At 29.4% G+C, this 24,513-nt stretch overlaps 1 protein-coding gene across 2 annotated transcripts; it reads right to left on the bottom strand.

Moving 5' to 3' along the window:
• Positions 1-937: 937 nt before the first annotated feature.
• Positions 938-22,811, bottom strand: LOC143255367 (platelet-activating factor acetylhydrolase IB subunit alpha2-like). Of its 2 annotated transcripts, XM_076510905.1 has the most exons (6): positions 22,406-22,810; positions 14,291-14,430; positions 13,598-13,687; positions 12,673-12,789; positions 7,903-8,025; positions 938-6,800 (listed from the first exon to the last, which is right to left on the bottom strand). In XM_076510905.1, exons 3-6 carry the CDS (start codon positions 13,670-13,672, stop codon positions 6,510-6,512), a joined length of 606 nt encoding a protein of 201 aa, XP_076367020.1. In that variant the 5' UTR covers positions 13,673-13,687; positions 14,291-14,430; positions 22,406-22,810; the 3' UTR covers positions 938-6,509. The 2 variants fall into 2 exon arrangements, with proteins under 2 accessions (XP_076367020.1, XP_076367019.1); XM_076510904.1 differs by lacking the exon at positions 14,291-14,430 and having other exon boundaries at positions 22,406-22,811.
• Between the last annotated feature and the right edge of the window lie 1,702 nt (positions 22,812-24,513).

Below are 24,513 nucleotides of genomic sequence, written 5' to 3'. Positions count from 1 at the left end.
CATCTTTTATACACAACAGCCACATGATAAAGACTGGCTTTAAGATTTTTATTTATTTAATAGTTTTAGTTTAGAGGATAGGGCAGCCGAGAGGGACTTAAAGGTCCCATATTGTACCTGAATGTTATGTTGTATCCAAGTGTATTGTTTGAAGCATGTGATATGTAACTTCTGTATCATTAGTTTCGTGTAAGAAGAAGAAACTGCTTGTGTCTACTATAACTTCTCTTACAGAATACGCACACACCCCTTTGTGCTGTTAACAAACCTACCATGGCATCATTGTTGTTCCCTGAAGTTCCAGACACTACCAACATTCTGTTGTGATAATACAGTGTAAGTGAATCTTGGCTGACAAGATCAGTATGTCCATCTGTTTCAGTGTATATTTATATTAAAAAAAAGAAGATTTTAATGGAAAGATAGAATGTATTATTCCAAACATAAGAAAAACTATATAAACTGGTTAAATATCATAAACAGAAATTAATGACTGATGGTAAACTGAAATAATACAAAAGATTTCTTGCAAGTTGTTAGCAATGATATGAAAGCAGATATCTGAAACCAAAAAATTACAAAAACAAGTAATTCTTTGTCACACAATAAAGTAAAAATAAGAAGTTATATATTACCATATTTATAAAAATATTTGTTGTTCCAATATAATTATAACTGGTCCCAAGCTACTTTGGGTAGATTTCCTGTGTGATGAAAATGCCTTTAATACTATATCCAGATTAATAAAATTTAACATAAGTATCATATAAAACTTTAAAAACTTATTCTGTATATTTAATTTCTTAAATCATTTTATAACAACACTTGAAAAATCTGTAAAATTAATAATGATATTTTTATCTATTAATCATTGTTTTGTGAAGCGTGAGTAGAAGCCTTATTAATAGTCAATCCCAGTTTCTTCATCCATAAAACATTTTTTCAAACAAGTAACACAGATGCTTTATTCTTAAGAAAAGTGAGATAGTTTTACACAAATTATATAATACATGTAATGCTTTCACAATAAACAGCAAAGCACATAGTAGAGTGATCAATGTGAGACACTTATTGCTGTGTTTGTCATGTTCTAATCATGGCAATGACATACACTGATATCACAAATATCAATCAAGCACAAGAAATCTTTTGCACTGAACAAGTATTATAAAGTTGGTCATACTATAAATATGGAACATGAAACACACTGAAAACCCTGTATCTGTTTATTTTTGATCAAGTCACACTGGACCACCTACTGTGTCCACTGCAGATAATTAAACCCCAGGTTTTGGTGATGTAATTCTGTAGACTTAACATCTGTCCCACAGTGGGATTTAAAATGGATTTTTTTAACAAAAAATTTCACTGTCCAGTTATTTGCCAGTAGTTGTTGTGCATCAAATCCTATATCATAATATTGTCAACCTTAAAGTAGTTGTATGGGTTTTACAGCAATTTCATTTTATGGAAACCAGGTACACATTCATGTTCTATAGCTGCAAAAATAGGTAATGAAAGTAGAATATATATTTATGTATTAGAAATAAAACTTCAAGAGCAATTCTTCAACAAGAGGGCTAAAAATTTTGATCCATTATAGTATCACATGTAACAACCAATTTTGTTTTCAGATTGGATCACAGTATTTTCAAAATATATATATACATATACTATTTATTTTTATTTTTTATAAGCTCAGGAATTTGATCAACAATCATGAAAGCATCACCATCCAAAACAAACTTCCACAATTCCACAACCTGACACTGGCACTTATTGTTACACATGAACACAAAGCTAGAACAATTTTATCATACATACCTGCTTATTATTAATATAAACACATACAATTGACTTTCTAGCCTGGCAAAAAATTGTTCATTTGATGCTCTTTAAAAACAAATGTAAAAAATACATATCGTTTGGAATTGCAATTAATGCTATTAATATTGATACTGTTATAGAAAATAAGACAAGGTGAAAATTGGGAACACATTCATAATGGCATTTGGACTGCTGTGTGTATGAAAATATTTGAAACCCCTTTAAACTAGTTATCACTTAGAAGATTTTGTTAGCAAACTGGCCAGTCTGTGTATTCTATAACTACTGTCACATTACTTAAGAACACAGTACAAAAGTCCTTTAAATTAAATCATTTTTTCTGTTCAAGGCTCTGACCAATCAACTATTTTTATATCCTAATGGGTCCACATAAACATAAAATTTAACAAGTACTCATTATTTTGTAATTTTTTGAGAATTAGCAGAAATTTAAACAAAGGAAATAACATAATTATGCATTTAACCTTATTTTTTATAGTAAAGTAAAATTCATTAAGTATTCTATATATACAAAAATGGCTCATTTGGGTTGAGAAAATATTTTATGTAAAAATATTTACTCAACCCAAACCAGCCGTTTTTGCATATATATTTCTCTACAAGTGGGTTTCTCGACATCACTGAACATTAAGTATTCTGTTAACAGAAAGTGTGATTAATAATCTAAGTGTTCTGCATTGCTTTTGCTAAACAAGTTTTGCTCTCACACCCACACACAAATTATATACTGTTGCTTCACCACCAAAATCTAATAAAAGAAAAAAATGGAATCCCATAAACTGAAAATGTGGCTTCTAATATTATGTGTAGTGCTCTTAATTTCTTACTCCACTGACAAATATTATAAAGCAAATAGTTAAATAACTCAATATGATGAACAGCTGTTATTGCAAATAATTAAGTGTATAGTTTTTTTAATATTTTCAATACAAAACCAAGTAAAATCAAACACAGCAGAAATTAATTAATATTATTTGGCTTAATATTTACAATTAGCTTCAAGCAATTTAAAATATTTCTACTTGTATATCACAGTATTATTAGAATAAAAAAAGTTTCAGTTTAAATTACTGTAATTAGTTTTATTTCACACAGATGACCCTTCTGGGTTTGTGCAAGTATATATAAAGTTATATTACACAATATGCTTCATATACGTCCAAACAAGTTTACACAACAGTGTTTTAAAATATTCTACTTAAAAAGATATTTATATCTTATGGACAAAAACATCAAAATTTAAATGTTTATATGTAATTTGGATACAACTTTCATTTTCAGTCAATTTTTAAAATACTTTTTTAATCACTTTTCATCACTCTACAAAAAACTTATTTTTAAAACTTGTACATGCAAACTACTTCTTTAGAATGTTAATTTAACATTGAAACCTAACAAAAACACTTAGGCAAGTGATTCAAATCACATTTTAGTTAACCCATTTTTAAATATTTGTTTGAGTTGGAAGAAAATTAACAATAATAAAGTGTTTATTTTCTAAAGACGTGGCTTAATTCTATAGTTTAAACACTACTGTCCAGGAAGGGCACAATGTTTTAAAATGTAGTGGCAAATACACCTGCTTGGGGTGCACTTAGAATGTTTCTGCAATACATCTTTAATTTATGAAGATATTTTAATGAAAATGGGCAATCTGACAAAGATAAAAGCTAACTTTTCTGCACAACTATTTTTTTAGGTTCATTGATAAACACTTAATGCAATTTAATTTGTATTTAAAGCAGGAAATTAACTTAGTAATAGCAAAATTATATAAATTAGCTTAGAACTATCATAAAATAAATACTAGTTTTGTTTAGTATAGTATTAAAGCTATGAAGGTTGAACGAAGTGTAAAAGCTACAATTTTTTTTTAAAAAATCTTAATTCTGGAAAACAGTGTTGATACAAATTCCAAAATTTAAATGATGACATTCATATTTAATTTATTTTTATTTACATAAATTTATTTTGAAGCGATGTATTATGCGACATATAACTAAATACCACTCTAACCAAAGAAACTAGTAAGCAATTTGATGTATCTCTGACCATTCATTTGTTGTTTTAAGTACAAAGTGAGCTTTCTGTGATTTGCCCACCATGAAACTCAATTTTTACCTTTTATAAGCCTTTAACACTTACTGCTAGTTTACATTGTTCAATGGTAATGTCAGTTGCTAGTTTTTATAAAATAAGTATTTGTTTCACTTTAAATTAAAATATAGCCTTTTTTTTTCTTCTAGATTGCTCATTTATATTGTAAGTACAGTCTAGACACTAAGTTAGTATTAAAAAAAACTATACCATACCAAACATAATATTCTCTATTGAAGACAAACATATTCCTATTCATTTCTCTTTAAATGCAAGTTTAGTCATGAAATACATTAAATGTATTGAGAACTAATAATATTTTGATGGCTATACTCATTTTATATCTTCATAAATGCTTATGGTGAAGCTTGTCCAGAAACAGAACTTCAAAACACATGTATAGAATAAAACATTAGAAAGTTAACTCTTGGATCAACCCTATCCTTTCAAATAATATTAACAATTTCCAACAGTCACAGTCTTTTCTACTTATTTTTTTTTAACATCTTAATGTCTGAATTGTGTCTGCTGTGGTGATTTCTATATAACATCATTCCAATACAAATGTTGTAAAAATAATACCAAAGTGAATTATGGTACCTACTTTTTGAAATCCACAGATACTGACTGTTTTCACAGCTTTACCTACTTTACTACAGTTATTTCAATCAGATCTGTAGGCCTCATATTTCTGCTATAAATTCACTATTATTATTTTAGTAACTTAAACACATTGTAACACTGTCAGACAAAAACAGTTAAATGTTTTAGATACAAAAAACATAATTTTACCGCCTAATTAGTTTCGTTCACAATGGAATAATTAATATCTATGTCAATATAATATGAGTACTATTGAGACTGAACCTTAGAGACTTGCAAATTACCACTTCACACAATGCTTCACACAAACCATGAAGTATCAGAAAACAAATTTAATTGCATTCAGGTGGATAAAGTTTGGTGGAAACATGAACAGTTACTATTTTCATTACATTTTTGATTTTTCAATTTATCAACTTTTCAGATTTGTCTATGGTAAAAATCAGATTGGATTACCTGTATCTTGGGAGGAGGGATTTTTACTGAATGTATTCCTAACCTCTTGTCTTGTTTTTCATTGATATGTTTGATAAATGTTTTTTTTAAATTAGATCTGTCTCATCAGTCTTCAAGTGTCAAAAGTTACAAAATGAAAATAATAGAGGTTTATTTCTGAAAATAAAATGTTCTTTTACAATAAAATCTGCAGTTTAAGAAACGAAACAGGATATATTTCTGACAATTTTGTTAAATAACTGAAGATCAAAGTACAAAAATTACCATGAAAACCAGCTTAATAACATTGTTATACTTACCACTGTCGACATTCAAACCTGATTCATAGTACAGTCAGTATCTACTGTTGAAATGAATAAAAACCAAATAATAAATATACTTTCTATAAAACCTGCTAGTGCAAATTGTTATTATCTCTGGCAGTTGCAACATCGTGTTATACAAGAATAGGATAAAAATATTCTATTGATTCTTCACATTAACTAATAGTTAAAGTGAATGATAATTTTTATTACAATACATGGTATGGAAACATTGTAGAATTTATTTACTCTATCAACATAAAAAATATGAATATGCTGTACTTCATTCTATACTGATATCTGAGAAATCACAGTAACAAAAAGCTTTTATTTTTAATAATGGATCCTGATAGAAGGCTCTACTTCCAGGATATCGTAATTTAAAAACAAATAAAAAGCATTAGAAAATGTATTCCACAACAAAGTTTATTACCTAGATCAACTACACATACTCTGCATGTTGCTAATTTTATTTATTGCACAATTTAACCTTCAACGTTTTGTAATTAATTATCTGTCTGGGTGATACAGATAAAACAACTGAAAAACGTGATTAACTAACAGTGAATGCATGATGTTAAAATGAGGACTACAGGCAAAGGTTTAATAATGACTATATTATGGGTTATCTTAAATGAACAATAAACAAGATAAAAGTCAAATAGGAAATTACAGGTAATATGCACACCTCTAATTTTACTTTTTTGTTAAGTAAGATATTTCTTGTAAGTATTGTATCCGTAAACTTCTACTCATCTATCTTAAAAAAATCTTAAAGGCCAGAAAGGAAAAGGAAATAATAACCTAATATGAATAGACTTCATAATTTATTGGTTAGGAATGAAACATAACAATATTCCTTTTTTTTACAACATAATGTTACCTCAGAAATGGGGATGCTTAGCCAAAGCTAAGGTCTTGATCCCACTCCAAACAAACTCAAGATTTGTAATCTAGTACAATCAGGTGCTAAAGATCCAAGTCAACTCAAAAGTAAATAGCAGGAATATAAAAGTATCAACTTTCATACCACACATTGAACTTACAATGAAGCTTTTTGTCATCACAAAAAATAAAGACAAAACACTCACATTTCTCTTTTGGTCATTAATTAAAAGCAAACATTATAATGCCTATTGACTAACAACAAATAGTGTTGTTTCACAAGCTTAAGCAACTGTTTTAAATGTTTCACCACATATATTATTCATCTGGCAATGTTGGAGTTTCAGCTTGAGGTAGTGTTAATTCTCTAATTAACTGTTGTATTAAATCTGATAAGGGAGGAAAAGCCTGCATGTATGCCCTACGTGTCAAGTGTTTATAATCATATAAGTCGTGATGATTAATTGTACCATCTGTCTGAACAAACCCTGGATCGAGATTAACCACTTGAATGTTTGGTGAAGCCTTCAACTCTGCTTCCAGTAAATTGTTAATACGAGTTATTTTATCTCTTACGGGATTAGGGTACTGACCACAGGGAAAGAGTTTCTGTAAAAGAAATAAATAACTGAATAAACAGAAAAATTATACATACACACATACATATATACATACACATGTACAAACATGCTGATTCAAAACCCAATATATATGCAGACACTGCAGATGAGTATACATATACAGATGCCCACACATTATGGTCATTAACTATTCAAGCAATGGTAAACTATTTATATACACATTACATTCATTAACTATTTAGGTGATGTTACAATAGTTATATACACACTATGGTTATATATGTTCATCATTTATATTTATCTGAATCACAATTTCAATTTAATAAACAACTTATTTGCACTGTAAATTCCTGTCCCTCACAATTATGTAAACATTAATCTTAATTTTGTGTAACCTTCTGGAACTGCACTAAAGGTTCTGGCATAGACCGTTTTGTAATCAGTTGTTGGAAATATCATACATTGTTGATAACCACCACTAAAAACACAATTTCTTCAAAAGTTCTTGTACTAAAAGAAAAATTGACAATTCTCTATACAGAAACCAATATAATATAATACATTAACTGATGGATGAAAACCCTGGCTTTCTATTGGTTATAAATAATATAGTATTAAATGTAATAGAGAACTATTAACAAATACTGAAATAGAGGATATGACAGAAAAGTAGGGGAAGAGAGGTATGATTTATCAATTTAATGGCTCTGTAATCTAACAAGATTGAATACTAAGAAAATTATGCTTTGTTTGAGTAATGACAGTATTATAGCAGGTAATTTACACTAATTTTGTATTTACTGAAGGGGTGGTGAATAAATTATAGATGAGAAAATGCCTAGAGAAAAATATATTTCTTGCACTAGAGGAAATTCAGGTTGTTTTTTTACATTGCTTTATAAAATTAAAGAACTTAAAATTTATACACTGTATTAAAATATGAATTATTAGTTACTATTTTGCACTATAATAATTCATTATTAGTATAACAAAGAAAAAATGCTTTAATGCAACTTATTAGAAACCTTGTGATGTGTACAATAAAGGATGCCTGTAGCAAAAGGGTTAAAATGTCAGTTTAACAATTCTTCATATATTAGTGTCTTATAACAATTATAGAAACAACTTACTAATACAACAATTACAGCACTGCTATGGTAGCTTCTAATAGCTGTTACACAGGCTCGTATTCCTTCAACTACTTCTTGTGCTGTGTTTTCATAATTATTGGCTCCAACAGATAACACAATAATCTGTAGCAAAAAAAGAAAAAGGTTAACTATTTGATAAAAAACATACAATGAAAAAATATAGCTTTCTAAGCTTTATTTGATTTTCTCAATAGATAATCTAGGATTTTATTGTTTTTATATGAAAATATTTTTAACTACAACTCCCACCAACAACAATAATCTCAAAAATAATCTACAACACATTGAGTATATAATTATGCTAACTGAGACAACAATATATAAAAAATTAAACTAAAAATTTACCATGATTTTCTGTAAAAACTAATAACATGTCTGATTGGTACAATGATACAAAACAACTGATACAAGTAGCTGCACATAATGCAACAATGAAAGCTCCAGTAACATACTAAAAATTCTTATAAACTGAAGCTTATCAACTGAATACCCTTTTTCATCACTTTTTTAGATGTGATAATTATATTAAGTAATATTAGAAGCAGCAATCTACTCTCCTACCTAACACAATTCCATTTTGGTAGTGTATTTGATACGTGCAAAAATTAGCCAGTACATGTACATGTTCCACATGGTACTTGACATCACTTTTTACACACTAGATCATATATTTTTAACAGTTTATGAAGGTAAATATAACACAGCATAAAGCTGCAATACTAGTGTTTACAAGCACAAATAACCAAAGTTGGTAAACCAAGTGGGAAAAAACGCACAGAGTTGGAATTAATAGGTCATCCTAACCTGTGGCCATACGTAATGTGTTATGAACCACTTGAATTACAACAAGAAAGTAAGCAACATCAAAGTGGACAAACCTTCTCTTCCACTTAAATAAACTTGAAAGGCAACACTCCAGGCTCAAAATGACAAAATCACATTTTCCATAACCAACCAAAGAACCAAAAGTCATCAGGTCTTGAATTATGAATAATCATTCTTGCTCCCCAACTGAGTGGGCAAGTAGTATTCCACTTGTCCCAGGAATTATAGGGAGAACGTGGAACCATTGTGCTCACCCAAGGACCCCGGATGTGACCACTGCATTTAGAATTATGAAATAGTGCACCTCTTTCTACCATGAATAATAAAGTGAACATAAATTACTGAAAAAGAATGGCCATGTGTGCCTCATCCAGGTGGTGGAGTGTCAAATCTGAATCTATATTATGAGTTGGCTCTTACACAGACTCTAATTTACTAAATAAACCTCTTTCTCTGACTTTCAAGACTGTTTGCTAAAAATCTTACAAGGGTGATACATTTTAACCAATAGAAAGGGCAGATGTTTCTCTACATAAATCTTTCAATGCCTTGTTTGGTCTTGCTGTGAAAGGCATTGCTTAGTTGATACTTGGGAGATTTGGTGCTCTAAATGTTAAATGATTTTTTCTTAACCTCTTAATAGCTTAATTAAAATATCATATAAATTACAGTAGCTTTAAGAACTTCTATTCTTGTGACTGATATATTTTAGCATTTTAAAATGGATCTTTGAAAGTTGTACAAATATTTTTTCAGCATCCAAGTCTGTCAGACACAATGAGGCCTTTTGAAGAACACGAATCATTAACAGAGTGCAAAATTGCCTTGAGGGTCAACAAGTACTACATATCTGTGTTGTTTATGTGCATTTTATTTACTGTTATATTTTTTTTAAACAAAAGTAATTAAAATATGAAATTAGAAGCTTTTCAGCTCAGTATAATAAAACACAGGTAAAATACCATGCCTAAAATTTCATGAGCTCAGCATATAGGTGACCTGATCCTGCTGGTTACATTAGCTCTAGGGGAAATAGCTAATGGGCTCCTGCCAAGACTTATTGCCTTTCACACACAAAGTACAGCATTATAAAAAAAAATTAAATGGAAGCATATGTGAAAAGGTTAGCAACTGTTAAAATAAATAATTTGAAATTGACTCAAATTTCTGCAGTTATTTCAAGCAAAATCTGGTATTATTCATTTTTCAACTTTTCATTTCACTATACGCTGGTAAAATACAAATATCTCCCCCTCCCAAAAAACAAACATCTTAGTATGCATTAAGGAGGTTTTATGGGTTATGTAAATAAAATATGAAAAAGAAAATATGAAAATAAAATGAAACAATTTTATACTTAGCATAAAAATTAACTTTCACTCAAACTGACTGAGTAAAGGCTTCAAAAATTGACAGACAAAACATCAACAATATGACTTATCTTTACTAAAAGTTTGCTAAATTTCATAAAGGTACACATAATACATTCAAAAATTATTGTATACATAGTTTTACAGTTACAAGATCAGTTAGGGTTGGTCAGCTTAATTATGTAATGTCACAATGTTCAAAAATTACTGTTTCTGATAGTTACTCTTTTTTATTATTATTATTATCCCAGCAACTCAAGTCTCATGTGAAAAAAACTGATTATTTGAATGTAGTTTATAAACAAGCCCATAAACTAATTGATTAGTAATTCCCATTAATCATCCGTATTTACTCTCCTGCTGTCTTTAACCATGAAAATTTTAGTTTTTGAAATAGTTAAATGAATTACACTTTTTAATAAAACTGTTTTATATCATAGACTATTTTTTTCAATACTAATAAAAATGTATGCCTGAAATTACAACCAAAGTGAATATTATTAATATGAATTACTACATTATTTAAACAAGATGGAGGTATACAAAAGAACACCATAAATGGAATATCTACTTCAGTAGTGTGATTTTCTTTACTGAGAAATCAGTGGAAGTAAGGCAAATCAGAAAGTGTAAGATTTCAGGAACAAGAAAGTGTTTTCTGTTGGTTGTTTGTGTCATCATTAACACAAATATGAACAGGAATGCAATGCAATTTGCATGGCAAGACAGATGGTTGAATATTAGCACTTGAACATATTGAATTTTCCCACCCTAAATTGTCAACAACATATTCTAGTGTTTTGCTGAATACACAACTCTGGCTTTTCTCTTATGATTTTGTAGAAACTTTGGTTGAACTGGAAATGTTTGATACAGTTGAATTTCAATAAACATGTTTAAAGGAAGATGAATTACAGGATTTTTCTGATCAACAGGAAACATTAACATATTCCACAATCTTACATTTTACATGCCTTACTTTTGATAATTTCTCAGTGAAGAAGATCACTCTTCTAAAGTAGAAATTTCTGTCCATTATGACCTGGAAGTATTTTGTAGACCTACAGCAATGGAAACTAGTCCACTGAACTAATCCCATATCTTGAAGCTATACACAGTAATGTTTATTACAACTCTGAATTTACACATATCTTCATCAAATGTGGTAAGCTTTTAATAAAGAGTATAAGTCTGTCACACTCACAACGATATTTTTAGTAAAATATCTGTCTTATGAAGCCTTTACTGAGTCAATCTCATTACAATGTGATTTTCATATTAATAATAAAAACAATTTTTTTCACCTTACAGATTCCTAATTTATTTGCTATTAACATCTAGAGCCTCCTATATGAATATCAAAAGATTTTTTGTTTGTTTTGCAAAATTTTATATTTTATTTCTAATTTGCTCTGAAACTGTAACAGCGACTTCAGTGAGATCACCAGTGTACAGTAAATGAAAAGTTGAAAAATATAAAATCTAATGCCTTCCAAATTTCAGCTGCTAACATTTTCAGATGCATTTTCTTTAATTATTTGGTTTTATTTCTGTAGTTCTAAATTATTTGAACAGAGATATTCCTATAAAACAGCAGTATATCATAGCTGTATGTTATTAGCATGTATAGTAAACACCACAAACAAGTAAATTACCAAATGATCTTCGTGTGTGGAAACTAACTCTGCTAGGCCTCATGTTTTTTTTCATCAATTTAGTTCCTCAAATAAAAATACATGTAACTTTCAAAGATATATGTTATAATAAAAAAAATATATACCAGGCACTATAATAGAATCTCCCACAAGTACTATAATTTATTTCATTTTACAACTAAGCAATAAATAAATTAAAACAATTCCTTGGACTTTAGTCTATACACAAACTTTCCTTTTAAAGTATCAACTTTGTTAAAACTAGAAAAACAACCATTCAGAATTGTCTTTTCCTATTGGTTATAAACATGCCCATATGTCAAGTAAGTGCAAGTAAAAACTGCCTTTAAAACTATAGCAATAGCATGTGTGATAAATTATCTCAGAAGATCAAAAAGGTGAAAAATTCTAATTTTATATTTTGACCTTTCCAATATCTACAATTTGCATTTCTAATCATCTGAACACTCTGAAACCCACAAAAGAGAATAGAGAAAATCTAAAAAGGAGAATTGAATTATAAACTACATATGCTAAATTTGATTAAATTTTGAATGTAACTATGTAAAAGATTATAATAAAGCTCACACTAAACAAGCCAGGTTCATAGGGAAAAATGTTTAAATTTTGAATGTAACTGTGTAAAAGATTATAATAAAGCTCACACTAAACAAGCCAGGTTCATAAGAAGAAAGGTTTACATTCTTTCTTACTCCATTGCTAGAACATTTTAGTCAAGACTCAACCTTTCTAAGTTATTCTGAAGTTTTTGTAAAAATTCCAAAAGGTTCTTTCCAGCTTTATCAAAAATCATATGAATATACCATTTGTCTTTATAAATTTCTATTAAATAAATACTTCTTTACAACATATTAATGACTGATGTGAAAGCAGTCTACCTTTGGGTTCATTGTTTCAATTTCTCCATTCTCTATTCGCCATAAGACATTCTGAGTTTTATCTTCTGATATTCCAAAATTCAAGCAATGCATGGAAACAAAGTATTTCTCCCAAACCTGCAATTCAAAGAATAACAAGCTCTACAAGACCTCAAAAAGTTTCACTACTTTTAGTTTCAGTCCACACAGTCTACAAAAAGTAAACTCTATACCTACACACACACACACACAGATTTCCTTTATTTTTTTACAACCACTGCAAAAAAATTTCAGATACCACATAATACACTATAAAAATTCGCCCATTTATGAGAGACTAACTAAAACATGTTTTCATAGCACAACGTTAATAAGATTCTTATTGCTTTACATTTGTAAAAAAATACTAGAATTTCAGAAAAAAAAGCTACTAGGTAAGGGGTATAAAGTTGTGGCCATAACATATATATCTCATAACTACTTCATTTTTACATCACCTGATTAGTATGTATATACTGCTAACTAGAGTTGGACTATTAGAGGAATTTGATAAACAATTGATCATTCAGCTCATTAATTCAACAAAATGATTATTCTCACTTGATACTTCGAATAACTGATGTTAATAACGATCAGAAATAGAAGTTTTGAGTGGTGATTCTTTTCATAACATCAGTTGATAAAATCATAATTTTAATCAAATGATTATTTTACATAACACTAGATGATGACATTGACATGTAAATGATTTAGTCAATTAACCATGATAACCATCCTGCTCTGTTGCTCACTTATCTTTATAAAGTTATTAAGACTGCACCACATGGAAGAAAGATTTAGTTTTCATAGTTATTATTCAAAAGTCCAACATGCTGAAAACAGTTTAGTTTTGAACAAATGACACAAGAGCACAAGATTACTACACATGAAAATTGCTATTACAAACCTCTGTGTGAGCTAGCATAGCAACTGTAAAATCCCCAATCAATACAACTTCTGGTTCTCGCTCCTTTGCTTCCATAAGAAATCTCTTGTGCTACACAAATACAAAAAACAGATAGACTTGGATTATTTTAATACTGGGTCATTGAAAAACTTTTTCTTTATGAGAAAATGCTAATTTATGCAAACTAATACTGAGCACTAGAAGATAAAATTTGACTGTTATCAATTTGCTTTTTCACATTACATGTGCTAATAATATTGTTTAAAAATGTTTCATGCAAACATACGAGTTAAACAAAAACATTTCAAATTAATGAAAATCACTATGTAGGTCTAGTTTTTGCTTTGTCCAATGTCAAAACAGGTAATGATAGCCCTATTCATACTAATATCGAGAAGAGAAATATATTTCAATAAATGGAAGTAGTATTATAGAAATTAAATAGTATATGCATAAAAATTTCAGATACCACATAATACACTATAAAAATTCGCCCATTTCTGAGAGACTAACTAAAGTTAGTTAGTCCTCAAAATTAGTTTTTGCTGATGCCTAATCGTGCTCTTAGGAAAACAAAACATGTCCCACAAGTTAATTACTGAAACCACATAGGAATAAAATTTTAAAGTGTGTAATATGGTAATTAAGTTTAATCATTAATAAGCAATAAGAGTTAACTTTTGAATGTCTTACCAGATTATGTGGGTGTGTTGGAAATGATTTCTTTCAAGTTTTTGTTGAAAAATTTCATGAATTTGAAGGATTATAAAGTTGATATGAGTTGATTTCTTTGATGACTTAGGAAAAGAGTAGTCTTCTGTCTCCTAGATTTGCTTTGTTTGTAATAAAAAAAAACAACTTTGAGTTTGATTTCTTTAAATACAATGACAGTTTGTTACTACACTGTAATTGTTGTGTTTGATAATAACTTCCATTTTTCTGTAGACATTTTGTGAAGTTTACATGGAGTTTTCACAGTCCTATAAATTATTTTCATGAGAAAAACAGGTACAGTTTTCAGCTTTATATTAACTTTTACTGCAGGTGTAGATTCAATAAGTTTTTGTTAGTGTCAAATCATTTAACTACTTAAACTATTTTGTACTTTATTTTCAAAAATCACTCTCATGACATGTTGTTCTCAAAAAAAACCATCAATGGCAGCCTTTATGCTACTAAATGCTCCAGTCTATTTCCAGTTATTTTTCTGTTGCACTTTTATCGTGTATTCAACTACTGTCTAGCAACAATAATCAAACTAAAATACATACTGTACTATTGTTATAGTACTAAATATTTATACCCCTCATGGATAGAAATCTAGCATAAAAATGACACCAAGTACACATCAATATTTCTCAAAGTACACTTATGTTCATCATTTACTTTGGTACTGTTCAATGAAGCAGAAAACAGTGCGACTTAATTTCACACTTTATACTTTTGTTACGAAAGAAAACTGGTCACTTCCCATCCATTTAATAAATTACATTAACAGTAGTTAACTTCAACATTTATAACATTTAAATTCTACAAACTGCTTAAAGTTGCAAAATCAAGTCTTTTTCAATTATATTGTAGTGGCAAGGAAGGATGTGAAAACAGTCATAAAAATGGAAGCTTTCTTTTTTAAATGAAAAAAATGCACTACAAAATTTTACATAACATAGTCTTGTGTGTAGAACAATATGCTGTTTGAATGTTCATTTCAAAGCAAACCAAAAGGTGCTGTTACTCTCACACCCTTCAACAGATGAGGGTGAATTCTACTTGAAAGGGAAAACACATTGATTATGTTTGTGGTAAGATAACAGCACCCTTGAACTTGTCTTGTATGGAGAGACAGGCTAGCTACATGTAATAATAATTCATGGACTTTTAGCTGGTTGAAGTCAATCTGATTTCATACAGCTATTGCTAACCCTGGTCATTTGTTACTGAACTCAGCAAAGCAGAAGGTATATTAACTGTTTGCCTGGAATTGATATAGTCACACATTGTACATGTACACCAGTGTTTGAATTTTAAAAGCTGAGAAAAAAAACTAAAATGGAAAAATTTGATCAGTGTAGAAAATCGATGTGCTATGCTGTTGGTCAGTAATTGCTTCCTTGGCTGTGTTGATTTCCACGGAAAAATTACAAAAGGAAAATGGTTAAGATGTAGTCTAGACTACGATTCCATACTCTTGGGAGAGTTCCTTTACAACATAGCCCCTTCAATGTACTGTTTTTATTGCTTGTAAAATACTCCTCAAATACTGATAAGCTGATACAATGACACATCCTATATGTCAAACTGAAAATTGTAAGATACAAACATCTTTCAGGGCTACTCTAACATAAATTCTGAATGTAGCCAAAAGACTGAGATGCAGGCCAAATTATGTTATAATTGTGTGCAGTTTCAAGCACACACATATATAACAAAGAAGGTACAGACAGCTTCTTACTAAATGTAATAATTTTAACAAGTTTATAACAGGCTTTTATCATTAAAATTGTAGTTTGCTGCAAACATCTTCAAAGTTATAACATGATTATGTTACATAAGACCATACATTAAATTTACATGCTTTTCATTTAGTATGTTTGCCAATCATCCACTTTATTTCTGAAACCAGCTTATTTTTGATTGACAGGATCAAAATGTTAGTTTCAGGAGTCATTAAACTAAGACAGTGCATTTGCTTTAACTGAAGCAACACCATTTAAGATCAGTAAAAAATAGACATGGAAGAAATATACAATTTTCTTTTATTTTACAATAAAAAAGTATTAGGGCTAAAACCTAAATAAAGTTTTGCAATAAACAATTGCATTATACCCATTATATGGCTCCAATGTATTTAAAATAAATACACACACGTGTGTGTGAATCAAAGCTTCGAGTTTAAAACTAACATTACCTTAATCCTTTGATCTTAAACTGTTCCTCCTCTTCTGGAGAAAGACAGAGAGAGATTGAAAAAAACAACTTATAACTGCTTAAAAACTCAGATACTAAATTATAAATACCTGAGCAGTTTGATAAATGAATTTACAGATTTAAAGCACACAGGAATGAAAATAAATAAAGGAAAAAGTCTTAAATATTTTAAGCCAAATGCCTCTAGTGCCTTTGGGTTTGTTGAGTTTCTTTCATATATTTGACAGATATGTTGCCATGAAATATAACAGTAAGTTATTCAAGTTATAGTGAAACATACTAATTCATGTTCAAGTTGAGTTATAGAAGTTTAATATGCAGAGACTCCTAAGACTCGTTAATAAAATAATTTGAATGAGAAAATATTCAAACTGAGTGTGTGTGTACATATAACATGAGGAAAGACTGTTTTAACAGCAAATCCCAACTTCTTATTAATTATAATTATAATATTCAAGCAATAAACCAAAACACATTAACATGAATGTTTTTTAATATGCTGCACATTTTTTTTTAAAAAGGGATCCTAGGGTACAAGCTGCAACATGAGATGATATATTTTTTTTTAATTTCATGTTAATGTGTTTTGGTTTATGGCTTGAATATTTTATGGTTATAATATATATATATAATTATATGAATAATTATAATTATTATAATTATAATAATTATAATGAATATATTATTCATATCTGGTTAGTCATTTGACATCTGCATGCAGTTTTCAGTAGTTTCATGTTAAAGGGAGTTACAACTTTAACACAAAAAGTAATCCTCAATAGTTGGTTCACTATTTTCAAAAATTCAGTCTTAAATTAATGTGAAAATTTTCAATGATGTTTTCTTTTGAAAACCTAATACTGTAAACAGGTCTATTGGTATTATCAGAAAATAGTATTAACTTGATTCAGGTTGGTAAAAATTGCAACAGTTATATGCAAGTTTAACACAAAATACAATGTTGTTATGCAGGGCAAAAATATGATAGTATATGCTTATGAAGGCTCATTTTCAGCAGTTTTTGGTTTTGTGTTATTTACATGGCAAAAATAGGCAATACAAATATTACATCTACTCCAACTTTTTTTAGGTTATTTCAAATTGTACAAGTAAGCTGAACAACATTAAAATATCAGAAATCCACCAATTTAACCAACTCAGTCAATTATTTGAAACCAGGTTATCACACTGAATGTACAAAACAAGTGTACATTTCATATATCTTGAGAACAGATATCTTTTGCTAATAACATAGATGCACACCTTTTAACATAGATACAGCAATAAAATGAATCACATTAACCCTTTCCCGACAGACTCAGTATCATATACACAAGTTCATCTACATATTTGCACTCGTTAACACTATAACCTTTGATACAGCAAGTCCATCTTCACAAAATTTAATACTTTTTGTACAAATTACAAGTTTGTTGTACACAAGAATTCAGACTTTTAATGAAATATTTTTACTAAAGAGTTGTTTGTGAAAATAGTCTTTCAGAACTAGTCTGAGTGCAAAGTAATCTCATGTTATAATTACGAAACCTATTCTACAAACATTATTATACATTATATATGTATATAGATTATTACTATTCAGAAATAAATTAAAATATTTTTCTTAAAATATAGAATAATAAATCTAGAAGTAAAGCAAACAATTATCTCTTCTCACGATGACCTTTGAACTCGATTGCTGCTGGATATTGATTGCTAAGCATTTTAAAATTTTGCACATGAAAGATATCAACAATTTTTTTTAGGTTTTATATATATATATATATACACACACACACACACACAATTGAATATACCAAAAAATCATGAATAACTATACTCATACTGTAGAATTCCACTATAATTTAGTAAGCTTAGTAACAAAAATGTATTTAAATTGAAAAAAATATGAAACTTTAAGCAGACAACTAATCTTCATGAAATCTTGGTTTGAAAGAACATGGTAGCCTTTTGACAGATTAAAATGGCTGAGAAAATCATTAAGGGAACATTCTAAGCTATTGATTGGTTATGTCACATATTGTAAGAGTATATAAGGGACTATTTTAAAAAATGGAAAGAGTTGGACTACACATGATTCAGTACACAAGCCATATCTCAACAAAATAAAAAATATGAGGTTCTTATTTTATATTGTAGCTTGTCAATATTAGTAACTCGAGTTTCTAATTTGTATGAAATTACAGACTTAGTATTTTGACATCACAAACATCTAATTTTAAACAGTGTTATATTCAACACTAATTAGATGACAAAGCATTTGGCTTTTTTTTCTTTTTTCTTTAAACAAACAAGATGTTGTGGAAGTGAGATGTTGTTCCTTATGGCTCATTTCCAATGCCCTGAGTAGGCTTACTGACATATTTTAAGTTTCTACAAGTCTGTACATAGTAATTCATATTTTCTTCATTTATGATTCATTTCTTGAGATGTTAGAAATTATCTGTATGCCCATAAATTCTTTTCCACAGCATGTAAGATAAGTAATTGAACTTAATTATATTTTATGCATGGTTCATACATGTCCAAAATGCTATTATCTGAAATACCCCCTCTACAACCAATGGACATTGCTTTGTAATACATTTTCTTATCAGGCCACTGTTTTCACACCAAGATTCAATACCTGATTTTTCTTCTATAAAATATATTTTAATATCATATCTGGTATTTAGATATTTTTGACCAGTTCCCCAAGATACTGTTACTTTGATGATGTGGATAGCATTATCATCAATAGCTATGAGGCCCAGCTTACATAGTTCTCTTCTATCTTGGTCATTCTTGAATAAATAAGTTTAGTGAATCTTTTGTTTTTCTTTAAGGTGTCATAAACTTTTTTGCACACATAATCACGTCTAACAATTCGTGCATGGAAAGTAGAACTACAACGACTTAGAATACATGCTAAAGTTTCTACTCTCTCAATACACACAGCTCTACAATTATCTGGTCTTCCTTGATAGATGTTACACCGAGTAGGAAGAAGTACGTTTCTCAGTTTAAGAAGCAAGATAAATCTACAGCCTGGAACTATTCTCATCCTAGAAATAAATCTATTGTTCACCAGGGATCTTCCAATTACGTCCAGTCCTTTAGAGTTGGCATCTTGTCGTAACTTCTAGCTCCAGTTTCTCTCGATATGTAATTTGTGAGCAGAGTCATGTTGATTCTGGATAAACTCTGTGGCAAGAAAGGCTTTTATTATGGGAGCATTTGTCTACTTAATATTCTGGAGTCTATGACTAAGAGAGTCACAGTTACTTCCACAGTTTACTCATGCTTGGTTGAATTTCTTCACTTTTACATTCAGAGCACTGGGCAGAGAACACATTTTAAGAATTAGAAGAGTGTATGACAGTAATATTTCAACCATAGTGTATCAGTCATATCCACTGCTAACAGTGCATTTCATTAAATCCAGACCTATTTAGGTCAGGTGGAATACAGCAAACACAACAGTGGTCTGAACACTATATAATCCATGTGGTACAAAAAGAACTGATATGGTCTGTTATATTCATAACACAAAAATAGCACAGTTTATCAAAATAAATATTATTAGACACTCTTCTAATTCTTGAAAACCCTTAACAGACTAGATAAAGAGAAAAAGAGTTTAGAAATGTAATAGGCCTAGCAACAATGCTTCACAAGTATAACTGGACTGAGTACATGTTGGAACAACAACAAGGGAGAAAGATACTGATGGAAAATGCAAATCAACTAAACTTCTAAAAAAGCACTGAGGCTCAATTTTCAACAATATATACTGTGTTAATTACTCAGTTTAGCTAAGTGACAAGGAAAAAAAAAAAGCATAAACAGAAAGATTTGATGATTATGCATCTAAAGAATCTTTAATTTACCTATTTTATCCGTGGAAAGTTGACACATGAAGAAACATGCTTTCAAGCAATATCGTATGACACAAAAGGTAGTATGAATAATTACTTACCAGCTTTATTTCCAAAAGTACCATTTAAAATAAGGGTCTTCAGTTCTCTGCAGTATTAATACTACATGTTTTAATGATTTACAACATTATGTACTTCTCTGTCAAGAGACCTAACAATAATTTATATACAGATAATTGTTTAAACCTGTTATCATTATATTTACCAATACATTCTAAGAAAATAGCATATGGACAACTAGGGACTCTTTGGTGCTTTAAGGCATTGTTTGCATCTCTCCTTTCTTGAGAAAAAAATAACTTAAATCCACTTTTTAACTTATTTTTCAGGAAATCATCTTTCTCTTTTTAAATATTTTCACTGCAGCCAATAGTGACTCATTCTATAAGCTAGTCCCCTTTTAAAAAATAAAACAGATTAGTCTGAAATGTTTAATGTAAAAAAAAAGGCTCAACATAGTTTAACAAGTTAAATTTGAAACAAGCATACTTTACACATTTCAAGAGAAGCACTTCTCAGTATTACTTAAAAAAGCTTGGACAATGTCCATAATAAAAGACTATAATAACCACATTAAGTTTTACATATAACATACATAATAAGAACTGAAAAATGCCAGATATGATCATCAAATTTAAGCACATTTACACATATTAAGTATTTTTTATAACAAGAATTTTAGATTGTCTCAATAAAACTCTTATCTGGAGCCTTGTCTAACTTTAAAAATTATACTGTGACATGCATTACCTTCAGGATAAAGAACACTGAAATTAGATATATTTATCCTATCAATCTCTCTATAGTTATCTTACTATTCTTTTCTAAAAAAAAAAAAATGAAGTAAGAGATCTTAGCCTACTTCCAAAGGATAATCTTCCATTACCAAAAGTGTCTTATGACTCCTTGTACCTCTCCACTGAACTGTTTACAATATATTAATATCCATTTTTTTTTAAATGCAATCAAATAATTTAGCAATATCTCAAGTGAGGCCTAACTAGTAATGCATACAGAAATAATTGCCCTTTTTTATTTGTAATCAATGCTCATAAAAATACACTAAAACTCTGTTAGCTTTATTAATATTACTACATCATTAGTTTGAGTGATCTATTTACCACAATGTGAATATTTTCTTCACTCATACTACTTAGTAAACTCTAATATAAACAAGTGATATAAACAATTACAGCAGAAATGCATTAACCTGAACTTATGATAACTAAAGGTCATTTCCTCTTTGTTTGTATAATTTATCAATGGATCCAAATAGTACATCAAGATCCCCAATATAGCTAGAAATACTCAAGTTTAATGTAATCACAAAATTTTACTCATGTAATAATTATACCCCTAAAAGAACACTGATGCAAGAAAAAAAGCAAATGCCAAAGTAGTGACACTTAGACACTCCATTTGTAACAAAGATATAATTTGATTGTGTTCCATTGATATAACAATAATCTTTTGCTTTCTCTCATCCAATCATTCTAATCATTTGATTTCCTCGACTTTATGCACCTCATTAAAATATTTTTAAAAAATGTAGGTCCAAATTAGGATTTTCTTATTTAACATATTCCACTGAATAACTTCTCAAAGGTGCTTTCATAATTTTCTCCTGAAGTTTTCCTACTACAAAAGATGCTACACAGCCAATATTTTATACTTCGAATTGCTAACCTAGTAATACTAATAACTAAATAATCTGAATATTAGTGACAACGTTGAAGGATAAGCCAAACCTACAACACAGCATGAAAATTTATTACCAAACCCTAATTATTATTCTGTTAAAGTACTTGAGCTTCCTCCCAGGTTTTCAATAATAACACATATATTAAATTACAGGATTTTTCAAGCAATAAACATCAGGCTAATAATTAATAATAATTTAAATAAGTTAATTTATGAACTTAAAAAAAATGTAATAACTCACCATACACATCCACTTGTCGTCCCCATAGTAATCCTCGATAAGGGTTGGTATTACAGCTGAATTCATTTCGCAAGCCGATACTAATTACCAAAACTGAATCATAAAATTAATTTCAAGTAAAATGAATCGTAACTTAAGTTTTCCTTGCACAATTACAAACCTATTTTGAAAACTAAAAGTTTATGACGAACGTATTACAAACTTTCTATTGAGCCCTCGATACAATTTACTAAACAGTGCTTGTAGTACTACAAATTCTATATAAGTGAATAAAAAGCCAGAAGCCTTAAAATTAAAATTTGTCTAACATTATACACAAATCGACTGGAAAAAGCACCCCATCAAATTAAAATTTTAACGGTTTCAAAAATTATGTTCCAAGACAAAGCTAAGACAATTGTCCTTTTCCGAAATTTAGAATAATAACAAAAATGTATAGTTTTAATTTCTCACATTTTAATCGATAAATATTTGTCATAGATGACGAAATATTAATAAACAAAATGCAAGCTTTAAACATTTTTCTTTAAGTGTCCTACTTAATTATCTCATAAAAGAATAACAGAAAAAGGTGTTATTTCAAACTTCACGCTCCTGCTGTAGTTCAGCGCTAAAAACCGAGTTTCGATACATGTGGTTGCCCACAACATACATACAACCCATTGTGTTGCTTTGGGCTTACAAATAAACATTTTTCAGAAACTATGAAGTATGCGTTTGGTATTCTAATATAAAATGTCAATCAGCAATTTGCAAGATACACATACACTTTTTTTTTTTTTGTAAAATGTCTTGGTGATAGAACAAAACGAACTTTTATATAATCTGAAATACTGTTTTTATTACTCATTAAAATTCTTAACTTCCTATTCGATGTTTGAAAGTGGAGAAAACGACATTTTAACTCAGTTATTTATTCCTTAAATACTGGTTCCTTTCGTGAGTCAAATTGACAAGTTTATGGGCTTAAAACACTAAAACCCGAGGATCAGTTCCCCACTGTGAATAGAGTGCAGATTGTTCTTTGTGGCGCTTTGCAAAACAACAACACACAAATGAATGAACAAACGTTCTGTATTGGTGTTCAGTGGTTGCAATTGTTAGTAACAGTTAATTTTAACCAATTTAAACACATGCATATATAGAAAAGCCATTGGTAAATTACATAAACAAATATTAATTTAAAAACAGTGATCTAATTCATTCTAATTTCAATAGGTGAGTTAATCATTGTATTAAGCCAATTTTCAGCAATGGAAATATGATATAAAATTTGTCAGCCTTATTTGATGTCAAATAATGATGAAGTGGAGGCAGTTGCATAACAATTTCGATTATATTTATAAGTGAGAAAAGTGTAACATCATTTCTAAATGATCATAACAAAAATACACATGAACAGTGATTTTGGCCATGACTATAAAAATTATTTGGAATGTGTGAACACTGGATACGTCATACGTCAAGCATTTTAAAATGTAGTATTTCAATAAAGCATAGTAGTCGGATCACGAGAGAGCGAGAAAATTGGAAATAATTACAATTTTATTTGATAATTGTGACTAAAACCAAGGATAAACTATAAATTCCTATACAGTAACCTTAGAAGATTGTCCTGGACAGAATGTGCATCAACACTTTTCAGTGCTCCATGACAGAACCATGAAAAAATATTCATACTTTGTCAAGGTCTTTTAATGAAAATGAAAATATGTTTTACTAAGATATTCACACATATAACAAAAGTGTTTTGAATTTTACCAGAATTTCATCTTAGAAATTAATAATTTTTTTATAAGTCAAGTACGAAATTAGTTTAGGTGTTACTCTCTATTGCAAAACTCAAGATGGTAGACAGTATTTCAGTAGACGGTTCTGTAGTAGGTAACATCATCCTCTGTTGTGAGGCTATTTTGTGACTGTCGTTTGGGATGGGAAATTCCTAGCAGAAGTTTGTTATGTTACTGGCAAGCTATAAGGTAAATTGTGAATGCAACCTCCACATTTTTCATACAGGCCTAGTTCAGTTTTTAAAGAATTGATTGTTTGTAGTTAAACACAAAGTTGCACGATGGGCTATCTGTGCTCTGCCCACCACGCGTATCAAA

This window comes from Tachypleus tridentatus, chromosome 7 (assembly GCF_004210375.1).
Source record: "Tachypleus tridentatus isolate NWPU-2018 chromosome 7, ASM421037v1, whole genome shotgun sequence".
Taxonomy (NCBI): Eukaryota; Metazoa; Arthropoda; class Merostomata; order Xiphosura; family Limulidae; genus Tachypleus; species Tachypleus tridentatus.
The sequence above is the reverse complement of the archived record's forward strand: the minus strand, read 5'-3'. Positions and strand labels throughout refer to the sequence as shown.